Genomic DNA, 16,763 nt, shown 5'->3' on the forward strand with positions numbered 1-16,763 from the left:
TTCTAATGCAATTTTTTTTTTTTTGTATTTTCCATGAAATTCGAAATTAGAAAAATGCAAAGATTATCTAGTTAGATTAAGATTCTATTCAATTTGTATTAGGAATTAGGTTAAGCCAAATCCTAATTTAAACTAGATTCTTATCTTAACCAAGTAATCTCTAATCTAAAATGCAATCTATCTAAAAGGATCTATCTAAATAAAACTTAAACATGCAATCAACCTAATATGCAATGACATGCCAATGATGCCCTAAGTTTACATGATACACGCATGATGATTTATTTTTTTTTTTGTATTTTCGGGATAAACAAAACAATTAAGAGATAAACACTAAATCATCCATGGTCATCAGAAATATTATCCATATTCGAATTGAAATCCAAAACTTGATTATTTCGCTAATAAAACCGATAAATTGATCTTAAGTCTTAAAGATCAAGATATCAATTTTACTCTCGCGTGAATAATTATTCCATCTAAAGCCATATAGATGGAATAAAAATTCGTGCAGTTGCGAATTAGATGCTACATCAGGGAATTTCAACCATGCATCAAGAGATAAATCAAGCAAAGAGACAAAATATCAAGAAAACTAAAACAAGATAAAATAAATCTTCCCAATAAACTAAATCAACCTAGTAAAATAAATCTCTACCTAAATTGAATTTTTTTCAAAATTCGAATGGTAGAATGGACCAATGATGGAAACTTGGCGCGGCTAAGGACAGTGCTCGGCAAGGCCGCGAGGAACACCAAGGGAACCTACAAAAACAAAGAATCCACAGCTAGTGCGGTTTGGCAATCAATGAATTCACGGCCTACGATGGCTCGGCCGTGATGAGTGCTGCTCGGTGGGACTCCTTGATTGAACCACAAAGTCACGATCTTCTCTTGCTTCAATTCCACGTGGTCTCTCTTGGGGAACTCAGTCAACTTTCCAGCTTTCACACAACAAGAAGAGATAAATTCCACAGCTTCTCTTCCCCTTCTTATTATTACTTCTCCGCAGCCTGTGTTTGTCTTCTTCCCTGGCCCCACCAAGCTCCAGTTTTTATTTGCTTTCAAAACCAACGAGGGCAAGATTGAGGAACAGTCGGGGGCACATGCGGGAATCGCGAGCAGGGACACAGGTGGCGGACAGCTTGCTAGCAAAATATCGACGGGCACCGATAGATAAGAGCGATTCGGTGGTAATTGCGGACTGTTGGTCACCACGGTGAGGACCGATCTGGCACGGCGAAGTCGTTGGAAACTGCCGGGGAAGTTCACTATGGCCGGAAAACCTCCAAGAAGGTGAAGCTCGTAAGCGCACAAAGGCTAGATGCAGCTGGGGACGGAGAGGATCGCCGCTGCAATTCTATGTATTGAATCGTGTCTCCTCTATATCTTCCCCGCCGTCTCTCACCATGGAGGACATGAGTCCTTTTTTTATGTGGCCCTGTGTTTCTATTGTGTGTGCCCCCAAACCCTACATGAACAAACCTATTTATAGGCCACCGATTAGGGTTTTAATTTTTTTCCAAATCAATATCCCGAAAAATTTCAAATTCTTATTTTCTCACGAGATAATTTCCGATCACTTAAAAAACGGGCTTGGGCCAATTTACTTGCTTCGTGGGCTTAGTTCGGCTTGTTAATTTAAAGCTCAGAATGACTAATTCAAATCCACCCGTTAGCGGTCCAATAAATAAATGCACCTACATCTATATGCTATGTAATTAATATTTTTTCAGGGATAAAATTAACCCCTAATTTTTTATGCAATAAATAAATGACTAGATCGCCAAAATTTAGGTATCAACAAGTATCTATAAACTTTTAACATACAGCAACTTACTCCACAAAACATCATAGATTGGCCAATGACCGATATATCTATGTTTGAGAAAGAAGAAATTCACCATACCACAATTAAATCCATAATAACTCCCAAGGACCCTTCTAGGAAGGGAACATTAAATCGGCCACGGTATAGTTTGGACACAACGCTTGGCCTTTCAAAGTCAAAGTCAACGTGTGTCGCCTCTCTTGCTCCTACAATCACGGGGTAGATGGTATGAAATAGAGCAGTGCCAAGCATATTAAAATTAGTCTCTATGAATTGGGGATTCTTATTCAGTACCCTAATGGTGTAAAAAGATTAATTACCCAAGCAATCTATGTACAGTATTTTATTTTGGCAAATGAATTGATTTCATTAGTAAATGCGAATTTCGATATATGTAATCAATATTTTACATTGACGATGTACTTGATATAAATCTATATAATTTATACGATCAATAATGTAATAAACCGTACAATTAGATATTTTAGTATAGCACGTCACAAGTACATCCCATGTTATTGAACAAGGTAAATTCAAAGTCTAAAAGTCAGTCCACACGCATGAACTAGAAACTGTTGAAATAAAAACAAGAAATGGAGAGAGAGAGAGAGAGAGAGAGAGAGAGAGAGCTTTAGTAGCATGTGAATGCCTGAACAAGACTTAGGTGTGGAACCGAAAGTTTTAGGTGTGGAACCGACTTTCATTTTTAACTTTTATGTTTTATTTAACTTGTTATTCATGCAAGTTGACATTTATCTAAAGAAAAATACCTAAGCAAGACGTATGGCCACCTGTGGGGCTAGGCGATCCTCGCCGAGGCCAGGCGGGCCTTGCCCAGCCCTGGCGAGGCCCGCCTCACCGATGGTTGGGCTTGCCTCCGGCGAGCTCACCAGACCTCGCCCTAGCCCTGGCAAGCTCGCTGGACCTTTTGTCGGCGGTGGACGGCGATGGCGCAGATGGAGGCGGACGGCAACCGTTGGTGGTAAATGAAAAAGAAGAAAAGAGAAAAAGAAGAAGAGAAAATGGAAGGAGATTTGATTCTTAGATTTGTTCCCAGAACAATAATCAACATTTTTTTATTTATTTATTCTTGATTCTACTTCAAATCTTTTCCTGGGAACAAAAATTTACCAAACGTGATTTTGTTCTCAAACTGCTACCGGGAACAAAAAATTAGAATTGGTTACTATTAGGATAGTTACCAAATAGGGCCTAATAATAAAAAATTCAAGGACCGTCTTCAAATCCTCTTTATTCTCATTATCATAAACACACACAAGAAACTTCATTATAAGAAACCCAGCAAAGGTCGCAGGAGTCTAGCTGAAATTAAAACAGTAAATACACGAGATTAACTGTAGTAATTAACCCAAAATATTTCCACTTAGACTGAACTCAATTCATATCGAACGATTCGAGCCTACTAACACACGAGCTCGGAGCCATGATCTCTTAGATAAATACTTATGCAACGGGATAAGAAACTTTCGAGGCAATTCCACAAAGCCCACCTTCAACCCCAGAATCTCTCTGAAGTCTCATGTACCCACTCTCGCCCCACGAGATGTCCCAAGAATTTCTTATCAACCAGTACTTGGTCCCATCCGTGTCCGTCCCGTACCCGACGACCGTCACTGCGTGGTTCAGATTGGCTTCACACGGGCCAATAAAGACCCCACCTACATAGTGCTTGAACACGTCTCCGTTTGCATCGATTGCCGCCGACACCGGCTGCATCGCCACGGCCTTCAGCATGTCATCCTCGTTTGAGGGGACGTCCTTGTGGTCTGATATTTTGGCCTCGGCGACAGAGGAGGCCTGCACATTGCAGGTGCCGTCGACCCCAACGTATGGGTAGTTCGTCTCGGAGCTGATGCCGTTATTGTTGATGATGTACTCGAAGCCATTGTCCATTGAGCCGCCTTCACAGCCGTGGTTCCCATCAGTGGTGCAGTCTATGAGTTGCTGCTCGGACAGGCTCGGTAGCACGCCAGTGGTGATCTGTGTGATTGCTTCTACTGCCGCCACCACGGAGAACGACCAGCAAGATCCTGTACACAGAGGATGGTGAGTCGTGCAGTGATTACGACTCAATCGAGAAAACTTCAAGCTGAAGGTCACATGGCTATACGATGCCATAAAATGGTGGCGGACCAATTAATTTGTTTATTGTTTCGCTAATAAGATTTAATCTTTTATGACAAGTGGCATAAATCTGGGCAATGTAAGTGCTCTTCTATCTTAGGATAGGCTTCAATAGTTAGCAGTAAATTTCTTACCACATTGACGTTGGTATTTGATAGGGTTGACAGCACCTTTTTGGACCCAATCGATGCTCTCTGGGATGCTATTCGAACCTTGGTACTTGAAAGAATTGACTTGGGAGGAGTTCCTGGGTGTTGATGATGGCAATTTGTATCCAGTATATGCCGCCACAAATTCCTCGTTGGTTAAGTCCGAGAACTTGTTCAATCCGACCTTGTAAGTACGGTTCGCTGCACCATTGAACTCCTCGATGAACTGCAGGTTTTCCAAGAAAATCTTCAGACGCTTCGCCTTCTCGCTGACATCTTTGTAGTCGCGCCCGTGCCGACTCATCCACTCCTCGAACTTTTTAGTCGCGGATGGAATGTCGTAGGTACGAGACGCAGTGTTCGATGTGCATGCACATGCACACAAGATAAGTGTCAACCATATGGAGAAACTTTTTGCAAGTTTCAAAGCCATTTTCTAATGGAGAGATATGTTTTGTGATGTTGGGAAAGAGTGACTACATTAGGTGTATTTATAGAAGGAAAAATAACACAAATGATCCTTAAATTTTGGCCCAATATGCAATATCATCTATAAACTTTTAATTTGTTCAATGTGGTCCCTAAACTTTTGGTACATATGCAAATTGACAAAATTTGTTGATTTAGCTTCCAATCCGATATGTTGGAATGGAAGACAAAAAATTAACTTTGATGTAACTTATCAGCATAAGACATTCAACTCAAATTAGAATATAATAATCCTTTTAATTTGTTTAACTTTTTCAATTTGGAAAAATGATTATCCATTTAATTTGATAATTTGAATTATTATATTATGAGTTGAATATCTTATAAGGACAACCCTTGTGTACCATTATTCTTTTCTCCATTGTTCAAACTTACTGAATTTGCAAGCCAAATTGGGAAACTCTATTAACTTGAATTAATGAAATGACAACATTGAAAATCTTCATATAGTTAAGGGACTAAATTGAATGGTTATAAAAAAATTTATAGATTACATTGAGCAAATTAAAAATTCAAGGACAACGTTGCATATTGGGTTATACAAGTCTAAGGACTAGATTGAACAACTATTAAAAGTTTAAGAACCACATCAAACAAATTAAAGATTTGGAGAAATCATTGCATATTGAATTAACATACAGAGATCACATTGAATAAATTAAAATTTTAGTGATGACAATACATATTCGGTCAAAATTTATGGATCATTTGTGTAATTATCTTTTGATAGAAATGAATGTGAAATTAATTGATAGCAGAAGTATGATTGCAAAGAAAGTGATGAGCAAGGTCAGTGTTTATCGTCTACTCTAGAAGTGTGTTGCACATGATGTCCAAAAGCTAAACATAAAGGTATGTGAATGGTTCCTTGATTTTTCTCCGGCTTCATTTAGGGTTTTGTTCACACCTAGGAAAAGATGTTTCCGTGACCATGATGTATACAGCTCTGTCTACTCTAGAAGTGTGTTTCACACGATGTCCAAAAGCTAAACATAAAGGTATGTGAATGGTTCCTTGATCTTTGTCTGGCTTCAATTAGGGTTTTGTTCACACCTAGGAAAAGATGTTTCTGTGGACCATGGTGTATACAGCTTGAGCACTTAACTAGGTAAATTCTTCTAAAGCTAAACAGAACTAGATAGGTATGAAAATATCTCTAATTATACTCTACTTTTCATCGTTCATTTTTCTGCGTTTTAACGCCTTTATTAACCTAGACTGATAAAAGCAAGCAAAAGTAATGAGTGTGTCAGGAAAAGAGATGATTGAGAGACAGAGAGAGACAGGGCTAATGGTACGGTAGTGCTCATGATTGATCGAAAGTTTTCCGTGTGGACTGACTTTTTATTTCTAACTTTATATTTTTCCAAATCTTATCACTCAGGTCAATTGACATTTATCGAATCAGTGGTGCTGATAAATCATAGAATAAGTTTTTGCTTACGATTAATGTACACAAATATTTCGTTTCTTTTGCTTGAAAGAAGCCAAAACACGTGATAAACCATAGACTAATAAGTGGGACTGATAATATATCTATAATTAGCTAAAGTGGATGGCTATCATGTCCTTACGTGCACAATGTTATTAATCATAAGATCATGTTTTCTCTGTCCCTGATTAACAAAAAGTTCACCCAACTAATTCTTGACTGATGGGCTAAAAACATAAACATCACTAATATTTATGTTTAGTCAAGTTTGCATATAATTAATAAATGCAACTATTTTAACCTACTAATCGAAGGGTGAAGCTTCCTACAACAAGGGATGGAGGGCAAAGGTAGCCCTACACCTCCGCTTCGGTTGCTTTGGAAATAATGTTAAAAGGCAATGCATGGATATTTATTGACAAAACCTCATGAACCCTAATCGATTTCATATAGCTCTTTAATTATTGAAGTGATAAAGATGGGAGACGTACCAATAGGGATAGGAATCATCCCTTGTGTCAGCAGAGACGGGACCCAGAAATTTAAAATCATTTTCCCTGTCACATAATAGGGCTTTAAGTACCTCCACAACATGAAGGGAATCTCTTCCGTTTCACTTCCATGGGTTGTCGTATTCTTTCTTTTCTTCTTGAACTGATACTCAGAATTTTAAGTGGGTTCGAATCCCACTGGGAGATCTACTAAAGATCGGGAATTGTCGAAGAAAAAACAAGATGTTCTTTGGTCCCTTCCGGGCATTCGGAAAATAAAGAAATTGCTTTATCGTCGCTTCTTTAACACTCTTTGGAAAATAGTTAATATCAAAATCCTTTTCAATTTCCAAGCATCAATTCCCATAATCCCTCCCCTTTTAGGAATGATATCAATTTTCTGGTTCAAGCTGACCGTATACCCACACACTTTAATATGAAGAAAATATGTCAAGTTCGTTATTTTAATTGAGGCATTTGAGTGGAATACACGATATCCTTGGCCGAGGTTGGTTGTGTGTGATCACTTATGAGAATCCGTAACCGATGTGAGTCGGGTGGACGATGCCCCTATATGGGTTGCCCTTGTCAACGGATGCCGGTTACAGTAAAAGCTGGACTGATGCTCCTTCAGGATTACCATCTAGAGGTAGATGTTGCCGTGGTCAATGGGGGTGAGACGATGCTTAGCTACACCAGAAGACCGCCGAACGTCGAGTAGGCCGTGCTCGTAGGTACAGTTCGCTGCGCCATTGAACTCCTCGATGAACTGCAGGTTTTCCAAGAAAATCTTCAGACGCTTTGCCTTCTCGCCGACATCTTTGTAGTCGCGCCCGTGTCGACTCATCCACTCCTCGAACTTTTTAGTCGCGGATGGAATGTCGTAGGTACGAGACGCAGTGTTCGATGTGCATGCACATGCACACAAGATAAGTATCAACCATATGGAGAAACTTTTTGCAAGTTTCAAAGCCATTTTCTAATGGAGAGATATGTTTTGTGATGTAGGGAATGAGTGACTACATTAGGTGTATTTATAGAAGGAAAAATAACACAAATGATCATTAAATTTTGGCCCAATATGCAATATCATCTATAAACTTCTAATTTGTTCAATGTGGTCCCTAATTTTGGTACATATGCAAATTGACAAAATTTGTTGATTTAGCTTCCAATTTGATATGTTGGAATGGAAGACAAAAAATTAACTTTGATGTAAATTATCAGCATAAGACATTCAACTCAAATTAGAATATAATAATCCTTTTAATTTGTTTAACTTTTTCAATTTGGAAAATGATTATCCATTTAATTTGATAATTTGAATTATTATATTATGAGTTGAATATCTTATAGGGACAACCCGTGTGTAACATTATTCTTTTCTCCATTGTTCAAACTTACTGAATTTGGAAGCCAAATTGGGAAATTCTATTAACTTGAATTAAGGAAATGACAACATTGAAAATGTTCATATAGTCAAGGGACTAAATTGAATGGTTATCAAAAGTTTAAAGATCACATTGAGTAAATTAAAAATTCAAGTACGGCGTTGCATATTGGGTTATACAAGTCTAAGGACTAGATTGAACAACTATTAAAAGTTTAAGGACCACATTAAACAAATTAAAGATTTGGAGAAATTATTGTATATTGAATTAAAATACAGAGATCACATTGAATAAATTAAAAATTTAGAGATGACAATAAATATTATGTCAAAATTTATGGATCATTTGTGTAATTATCTTTTGATAGAAATGAATGTGAAATTAATTGATAGCAGAAGTACGATTGCAAAGAAAGTGATGAGCAAGGTCAGTGTTTATCGTCTACTCTAGAAGTGTGTTGCACATGATGTCCAAAAGCTAAACATAAAGGTATGTGAATGGTTCCTTGATCTTTGTCTGGCTCCAATTAGGGTTTTGTTCACACCTAGGAAAAGATGTTTCTGTGACCCTGGTGTGTACAGCTCCGTCTACTCTAGAAGTGTGTTTCACATGATGTCCAAAAGCTAAACATAAAGGTATGTGAATGGTTCCTTGATCTTTGTCTGGCTTCAATTAGGGTTTTGTTCACACCTAGGAAAAGATGTTTCTGTGACCATGGTGTATACAGCTTGAGCACTTAACTAGGTAAATTCTTCTAAAGCAAAACAGAACTAGATTGGTCTGAAAGTATCTCTGATTATATTCTACTTTTCATCGGGCATTTTTCTGCGTTTGAACGCCTGATAAAAGCAAGCAAAAGTAATGAGTGTGTCAGGAAAAGAGATGATTGAGAGACAGGGCTAATGGTAAGGTAGTGCTCATGATTGATCGAAAGTTTTCCGTGTGGAATGACTTTTTTATTTCTCACATCTTTATATTTTTCCAAATCTTGTCACTCACGTCAATTGACATTTATCGAATCAGTGGTGCTGATAAATCATAGAATAAGTTTTTTTGCTTACGATTAATGTACACAAATATTTCGTTTCTTTTGCTTGAAAGAAGCCAAAACACGTGATAAACCATAGACTAATAAGTGGGACTGATAATATATCTATAATTAGCTAAAGTGGATGGCTATCATGTCCTTACGTGCACAATGTTATTAATCATAAGATCATGTTTTCTCTGTCCCTGATTAACAAAAAGTTCACCCAACTAATTCTTGACTGATGGGCTAAAAACATAAACATCACTAATATTTATGTTTAGTCAAGTTTGCATATAATTAATAAATGCAGCTATTTTAACCTACTAATCGAAGGGTGAAGCTTCCTACAACAAGGGATGGAGGGCAAAGGTAGCCCTACACCTCCGCTTCGGTTGCTTTGGAAATAATGTTAAAAGGCAATGCATGGATATTTATTGACAAAACCTCATGAACCCTAATCGATTTCATATAGCTCTTTAATTATTGAAGTGATAAAGATGGGAGACGTACCAATAGGGATAGGAATCATCCCTTGTGTCAGCAGAGACGGGACCCAGAAATTTAAAATCATTTTCCCTGTCACATAATAGGGCTTTAAGTACCTCCACAACATGATGGGAATCTCTTCCGTTTCACTTCCATGGGTTGTCGTATTCTTTCTTTTCTTCTTGAACTGATACTCAGAATTTTAAGTGGGTTCGAATCCCACTGGGAGATCTACTAAAGATCGGGAATTGTCGAAGAAAAAACAAGATGTTTTTTGGTCCCTTCCGGGCAGTCGGAAAATAAAGAAATTGCTTTATCATCGCTTCTTTAACACTCTTTGGAAAATAGTTAATATCAAAACCCTTTTCAATTTCCAAGCATCAATTCCCAGAGTCCCTTCCCTTTTACTTCCATAAGTTGTCGTAATCTTTCCTTTCTTGTTGAACTAATTATCATAAATTAAAGTGGATTCGAATCTCACTGAGAGATCCACTAAAAGATCGGGAATGTCGAAGGAAAAACAAGAAGTTTCTTTGGTCTCTTCCGGGGGATCGAAAAATGAAGAAATTGCTCTATCACCACTTCTTTGTCACTCTAAAGAAAGTAATTGATAAAAGAAATTCAGTAGGCCATCAAATTTGATGAAAGATATATATATATATATATATATATATATATATATATGTATGTATGTATGTATGTATGTATGTATGTATGTATGTACAAAATAGGTTGACAAGAAAGTGTGTTCGTTCTAGGATGCGTGCGCCATATGCCATCAAATAGACATTAGATATATGAAGTTGAGCCATTAATAGTGAAGTAATCCATCAGAGATCGATTATTCAGCTACCGATTAGGCATGCCTTGGTGTATTTAAGAAAATGTCAAATGAATCATTAGTCGAAATTAGAAGAGAGAGACAGGTTAAAGACTTGTGGATCTCATATAGGCGATCTTTACTTATACTATTTTGGGGGCACAAGTTGGACTATATTCGATTATTCATGATATTTTCAATCGAAAAGTACTCCCTTTATGATTGGATTAATCTTGAATGCACAACACGATGATTTATTTACAAATTCACATCCATCACTATTGATTTGAAAGTTTCAAAATATAAGTATTTTACTGATGGTGATGAATGTGGCATGTATGGTAGATAGATTACACAAGTCGTGTATTATATAAAAATCCAATTAATAATGCCCTTTTATTTCTAACGGACTCATTTTTTTCCCTAATTTCATTATGATTTGAAGTCTCGGCCTTCCCCTTTCAATGAATCATCATAATTTAGTCGTTAAATCAAGAATAAATTATCGAGCTACCAGTGTAGGTCCTTTTTTAAATATTTAACATTTTCGTGTTCGATTCTCTCTCGGACACCAACAATCCATCTACCACAAGAAGTTATTGCATATTTTGCAAATCATGTAGACCAATGTAATCTCAGCCGCTAATTCTATAGGTTCCATCGTGAGGTTCCCATGATCAACAATTAAGAAGGCTTGACCTTTGTGACCATTATCAAGTTTGTTGGGTTTCGACCACTTGATTTAATGGGCCAGTTTAGGAACAAATCTTTTATGGAGTTTCCTTTCACGCACTCCCATTAAGTGTCCTCGCTTACCGTGATTTCTTCGCATGTTATGGAGAAGGAATACACGATATCATATTAACGTTGACATGTCACTTAAGGTATGTTTGAAAGATTTTGTCCATCCACCGTAGCAACCCCCAAAAATTAGTAAAATGTCTAAGACTGAAGCAGTATATAAATCCTATGAAAAAGGATAATGATATTTAGACAATAATAATAACTTTTTTGGCATCTTAGGGCGTGCATGGAAACGTTCCAAAGAAACGTTTCTGGAACACTTCTGTACGGATTTTGTTCCTGGGAACAAAAAAAGAACAGAAACGCGTTTGGTTGTGTTTATGTTCTTTTTTTTTTTTTGTTTCCGAACAAAATAAGAACAAAAAAAGAAACAACAAATTGTTGTTTCTTGTTCCAAAAACAAAAATGAAGAAACGTTTTTCTCTTCTCTCTCTTCTTCTTCTCTTCTTCTTTTCTTCTTCTATTTTTCTTCTTTTTTCTTTCGCTGGTCACCGGCCTCGGCCATGGCCGGCGATCGGTCGTCGAGGGCCGGCGACGCCCTCGAGGGTCGGCGACCTCGCCGGAGCGTTGCCGGCCCCCGGCGAGCCCGAGTGTCGCCGGCGCGGGCGAGGCCGAGCGTCGCCGGCCCTTGGCAAGGTTCGGCCTCGCCGGAATCCGGCGAGCCCGAGCTCGCCCAGCCAAGGCGAGGCCCGGCGTCGCCGGCGCTGGCGAGGCCCCGAGCCTCGCCATGGCTGGGCGAGCTCGAGCTCATCTAGATTCGGCGAGGCCGAACCTTGCCGGGGTCGGCGACGCTCGGCCTCGCCGGATGCGGGCGAGGCCAAGCCTTGCCCAACCACGGCGAGGCTCGGCCTCGCCGGATCCGGGCGAGGCCAAGCCTTGCCCAACACGGCCTCGCCGTGGCTGGTGAGGCTGCCCCCCGTCGGCCGATCGCCGGGAGGCCGGTGACCGGCCGAAAAAAGAAAAAATAAAAAAGAAAGGAAAAAATGAAAAATAAAATAAAAATGTTTAAAAAATTAAAAGAAATAAAAAAAGAATAAAATTTACCAAACGTGTTTCTATTCATTTTTTATTCCAAGAACAAACGTTACCAAACGCGTTCTTTTGTTCAAAAATTGTTCCTCGGAACAAAAACACTTTTTTTTTGTTTCTGTTCCCTGGAACAAAAAAAGAACAGAAACGTTACCATTCGCACCCTTATTATCTAGAATCTTTTCTTTCATGACATAATAGCTTCTTTCACGGGGACTTTTTAAAGTCAATTGTTCCGTGGAAAATTTAATTTCAAAAAAATATCGTGCTCAATTTTCCGACTGAGTCACTTGGGAAAAATGAGTCAAGGCAAGATCTTTTGCACAGCCGACAAAAAAGATGTACTTAAATGCAAGAAAATCACTTACTCCTCTAAGATAAAAGGGATTGATATCATAAAAAACCTTAAACTATGCCCACTTTGACACAAATACCTCAGACTTTTTTATGTCACTAAAAATCTTGAACTTGCCCATAATGACATAAATAACCCAAACTTTTTTTGCGTCATATAAAATCTCCAAACTTATACCAACGTAACAAATGTTCCCTGAATGAAATTGAGATAAACAGTATATGTGTCACACATATATAAGTTTGGATTTTTTGTGACATAAAAAAAAAAATTAGGTATTTGTGTGGTTTTCGCCCAATGAAAAACGATTTTCAAAATATGACTGGACCTTGGCTTGTTGGACCTGAGACCTTGGCGTCTGAAGTCGAATCCATCCAGGGTGCTCTCACTTAAAAGTAAACTAGGGATCCTGGGGCTTGGGCTTGAGACTCCTAAGGCCAAGTCTTAATTCCAGACAGTCGGACCCAAAACTCAAGACCCCAGGCACTCAATCAAGCCCGAGTTCCCAATGCCCAAGTCCAAGACCTCCGATGGTACTCGAGACTTCTTTTCAAATGAGCGTTTTATATTTTTCGACCAAATAAAATAAAAAATGAGCGTTTTTTTTTTTTTTTTTTTTTTTTGTAAGAAGTTTCATATAACGAAAATACGTTCTTTTAAATAATTTCCAAAAAAGTTCATTTTCAGAACAAACGGAATCTTAATATGTAAAATAATTTTATAAGAGGCGTGAAAGAACCTATTAAGGTTGTGAAAATATAATTAATTAGTTATAAAGAAAACCTCAAAAGGCATCCGCTCCTCCCCGTAATTACACTTCACTTTTCATCATGAAAATTATAAAAAAAAAAATAATAAACATATTACAATTATGCAAATTCAATCTTAAATATTTTATTTCTATTAATTGAGTTATAAAATTTTTGCATTTATGTCAATTTCAATTAATTTTAGTAGAAAATCGTTAACATAGATGCCAGCAGTTCTACATAACATAGTCAGCGTTAATATAAACAATTTTTAATATTTTTTTGATTTTTATTTTTTTTCCTTTTTTATCCTTCCCTTCTTCCTCTAGGCAGTCGTTGGCCACTGATGAGGGCAGGCCTTGCCCAACCATGGAGAAACCCCTAAAACCTTTTGAACTGAAGCAAGCAAGCAAGGCCAAAGCTTCAGAAAGAAAACCCAGAAAACCTCACAAGCCTTCTCTTCTCTCTTCCTTTAAGTTACCCACTGTCTTCTTCAGATTCATGAGACTCTTGGAGAAGCCGCCCTGAGCCCACAATAAAGATGAAGACTTTGCGAACGCTGAAAACTCTCGCCGCCCTCCACTCGCGCCCCCGCCCATCCAATTTCACCTCACCCCCCTTCTTGCTCCATCCCTATTCGGCCGAGGCTCAAGAAGTCTGCGATCACAACGACTCCAATTCCGTCTTCATAGCGCCAATTACACCATCCCCACCCTCGTCTTACCTTCAGGTGCCGCCGACGAGTATGCCACTCAGCAGCCCACCTGGAGCAACAAGAGCTGGAGGAGAGTTGATAAGGTGTCGTTTGGTGATAAGGCCATAGCGACGTCAAGGTTGAGGCTCGCCCTTGGTGGGCAAGGCTCACCCTCACCAGTGGCTGGTGTGTGAGGTTGACCTATCACACCCCAAAACCCTCATGAATGGGAGATGACATGGCCGTCCTTCCACTCAAAGGATGCAATCTGAAAGCTCCCAAAATCCAACTCTCAAAAGTTTATTTGTCAATATTGCTCTCGTACTACTTATCATTAGCTGAGGAACCTGAAAAATATTGGCAAATAAAGGGGTGAGCAACCACAGCTCCTCAATGAGTAGTGTATCTCTTCTAAGCGAATCGAATACCCACTATGCATATTTACAAAACTAAACCGCTACTCTCTTAACTCAAATCCAGAATATAACAAACATACAGTAAAATAATAAGTTACATACGCTTCAACATAGTTATATTTATGTTGACATCTAAATTTTGGCGACCCATTTAGTCATTTATCGTATTAAAAAATTAGGGGTTAATTTTACCCCTAAAAAATAGTTAATCGCATAGCATATAGTTTTAAGTGCATTTATTTTTACATTAGACCGGTGACGGATGGATTCGAATTGATGGTTCAGAAACTTTAAGTTGATGAGTCGGGCTAAGCCCACGAAGAAAGTAAATCGGTCCAAGCTTGTATCCTCGGAGATATTTTACGGATTTATCTTTGTGAGAGAGTTCAATTCAAAAGGAAATATTACGTTTGGAAAAAACAAATATTGCGTTTCGATAAGAAATCTTTGTGGATATGAATTTGGAAAATTTAAAAAACCCTAATCCGTGCCCTATATATAAGAAAACGTACCTAGGGTTTAGGAGGCCACACATTGAATATACGGCCGCACAACAAAAAGGGTTTTGGAGAAAGAGAGATATACCGGGAGAGATCGGAGAAAAGCTCGACGGTTTTGTCAAAAGACCAGATCGCAGAGAGAGAATCCTGTTCGCATAACAAAAGGGAGAAGGCGGCGAAGCGCTGGCCACGTTTCGTTCAAAGAGAGAGCATAATCATTACATCTAGTTCACGTTTTCAAGGAGTCATCACAAAAAGGAGTCCCACATGTGGCCACGCCATCAAGAATGCGCAGATCACTTCATCACATCATTAGTGCATCTCGTCATCATCCTCGGACACCTTACAAGCGATCTTAGATATTAATTTTGAGGAGTACGCCCAACGCTCCACTGACCCGGTGACACTGCTCAGCAAGCACCGACAATTCCTCTTTATACTTGCACGCGTGCATGGAATTTCTGGCCTTGTAGGATCGAATTGGAATTGCCGAGTTCCCGCAACGATCGCTGTTGTTTATTGCCTGCTGCTATTGCTGAGTTGTGTCGAGTTGACCATGGATCCGTGAACTCGTCCTCGTCTTCATCCTTACATCATTCCTTGCCGGTCCCATTCTTGGAGATAATTTTTCTGAGCTAGGGATTGCCAAGTCAAATCTTGATCAATTGACGTAATCGAGCTTCCAGAGATAATTCAGCAGATCCAGACGATCTCTTACGCCACTCTCGAGTGCCTCGTCGTTCCGTCCGTGACTCCGTGCTGAGCCACAAAGCCCTGACGTGAGTTGCTCCAACGTTTCTCACCTCCTCAGCAACATACCAGGGACATCGACTTTCTTCTATTCGAGTCGTTGCTGTCGACAACTTAGAGGCAAGATAGAAGGCCTTTTAACTGAACTCCAGCAATCCCGAGCGGTTATTCAACATCAGCCCAGCATTGTTGAGTCAAGGTCAAGCCTGGACAATCAACTTTCGGTCCATCATCGTTGGCGATCTAGTCCATAAACCGCCGCTCACACTATCGTCATCAACATCGCTGTCCATCACCGCCATCCGAGCCTCAAAATTCACATAATTACGGCAACAAGCCGAAGGATTCTCGACAAAGGCTTGGCTTTAAATTTGAAGATTTGTTTTCCATTGCTTGCGGTGTGGAATTTGTCTGTGTGCAGGTTATTTGGGTCAGAGGGACACGTGAACCCGGTCAAAAGCACTATGTCAGTTTGAAGTCCAAGAGAACCTTCGTGAGCCAGGCCCATCTCCAAGAATTTCAAGCACCCATAAAAAATTTCTTGACCCATCATCATTGCTCGGCACCACCAGATCGGTCCAGTGATATTGATGACCCTCGATGCTCCGACGAGTCCTCCACCGAGCTCAGAGCCATCACCATCGCAATTCGCATGATTTGTCTGTCTGAGTTTGGAAACGGTATCCGAGTGATATTGCAATTTAGGTAATAATTTTTATTAAATTGATCTTCATATATTTTTATTGCCTAATTTATGAGATTGCTCTCTCGTATGAAATCCCCGACTGATATTCGAAATTTGAGAAGTATTGACAGTCCGATTTTCGCGCCCGAAATCCAACTCGCAATCGCACGGAAAATTGCCAATCCAATCTCACGCTTGAGATTCGATTTGCGATTTATTTAGAAATTGGCCAACCCGATCTCATGCGTGAGATACGGTTCGCCAATTTGTGGATATCAATCATATCTTATCTGATTTGCTGTCATGTTGCTTGAATCAATTTTATTTTTGTAAAAGGAAAAATCCATAAAATGTTTGAATTAGGATTGGGTTGGTTTTAGAATATCTCTTATTATCTTGCATATTTAGAATAGGGATTCTATTTCGAATTTGTTAAAAAAAAAAATAAATGCATTTAGGATGTTAGTTTTAAATTTGAATTGCTCGTTTAATTATTTGGCAATTTTTAATTTCAAAG

The 16,763-nt window shown here is 38.9% G+C and overlaps 1 protein-coding gene across 1 annotated transcript; it reads right to left on the minus strand.

The window, feature by feature from the left end:
- Window positions 1–3,050: 3,050 nt before the first annotated feature.
- Window positions 3,051–4,591, minus strand: LOC104428994 (zingipain-2). Its single transcript, XM_010041900.3, has 2 exons — window positions 4,111–4,591; window positions 3,051–3,882 (listed from the first exon to the last, which is right to left on the minus strand). Exons 1-2 carry the CDS (start codon window positions 4,556–4,558, stop codon window positions 3,296–3,298), a joined length of 1,035 nt encoding a protein of 344 aa, XP_010040202.2. The 5' UTR covers window positions 4,559–4,591; the 3' UTR covers window positions 3,051–3,295.
- Between the last annotated feature and the right edge of the window lie 12,172 nt (window positions 4,592–16,763).

This window comes from Eucalyptus grandis, chromosome 5 (genome assembly GCF_016545825.1).
Source record: "Eucalyptus grandis isolate ANBG69807.140 chromosome 5, ASM1654582v1, whole genome shotgun sequence".
In the NCBI taxonomy this organism is placed as follows: Eukaryota; Viridiplantae; Streptophyta; class Magnoliopsida; order Myrtales; family Myrtaceae; genus Eucalyptus; species Eucalyptus grandis.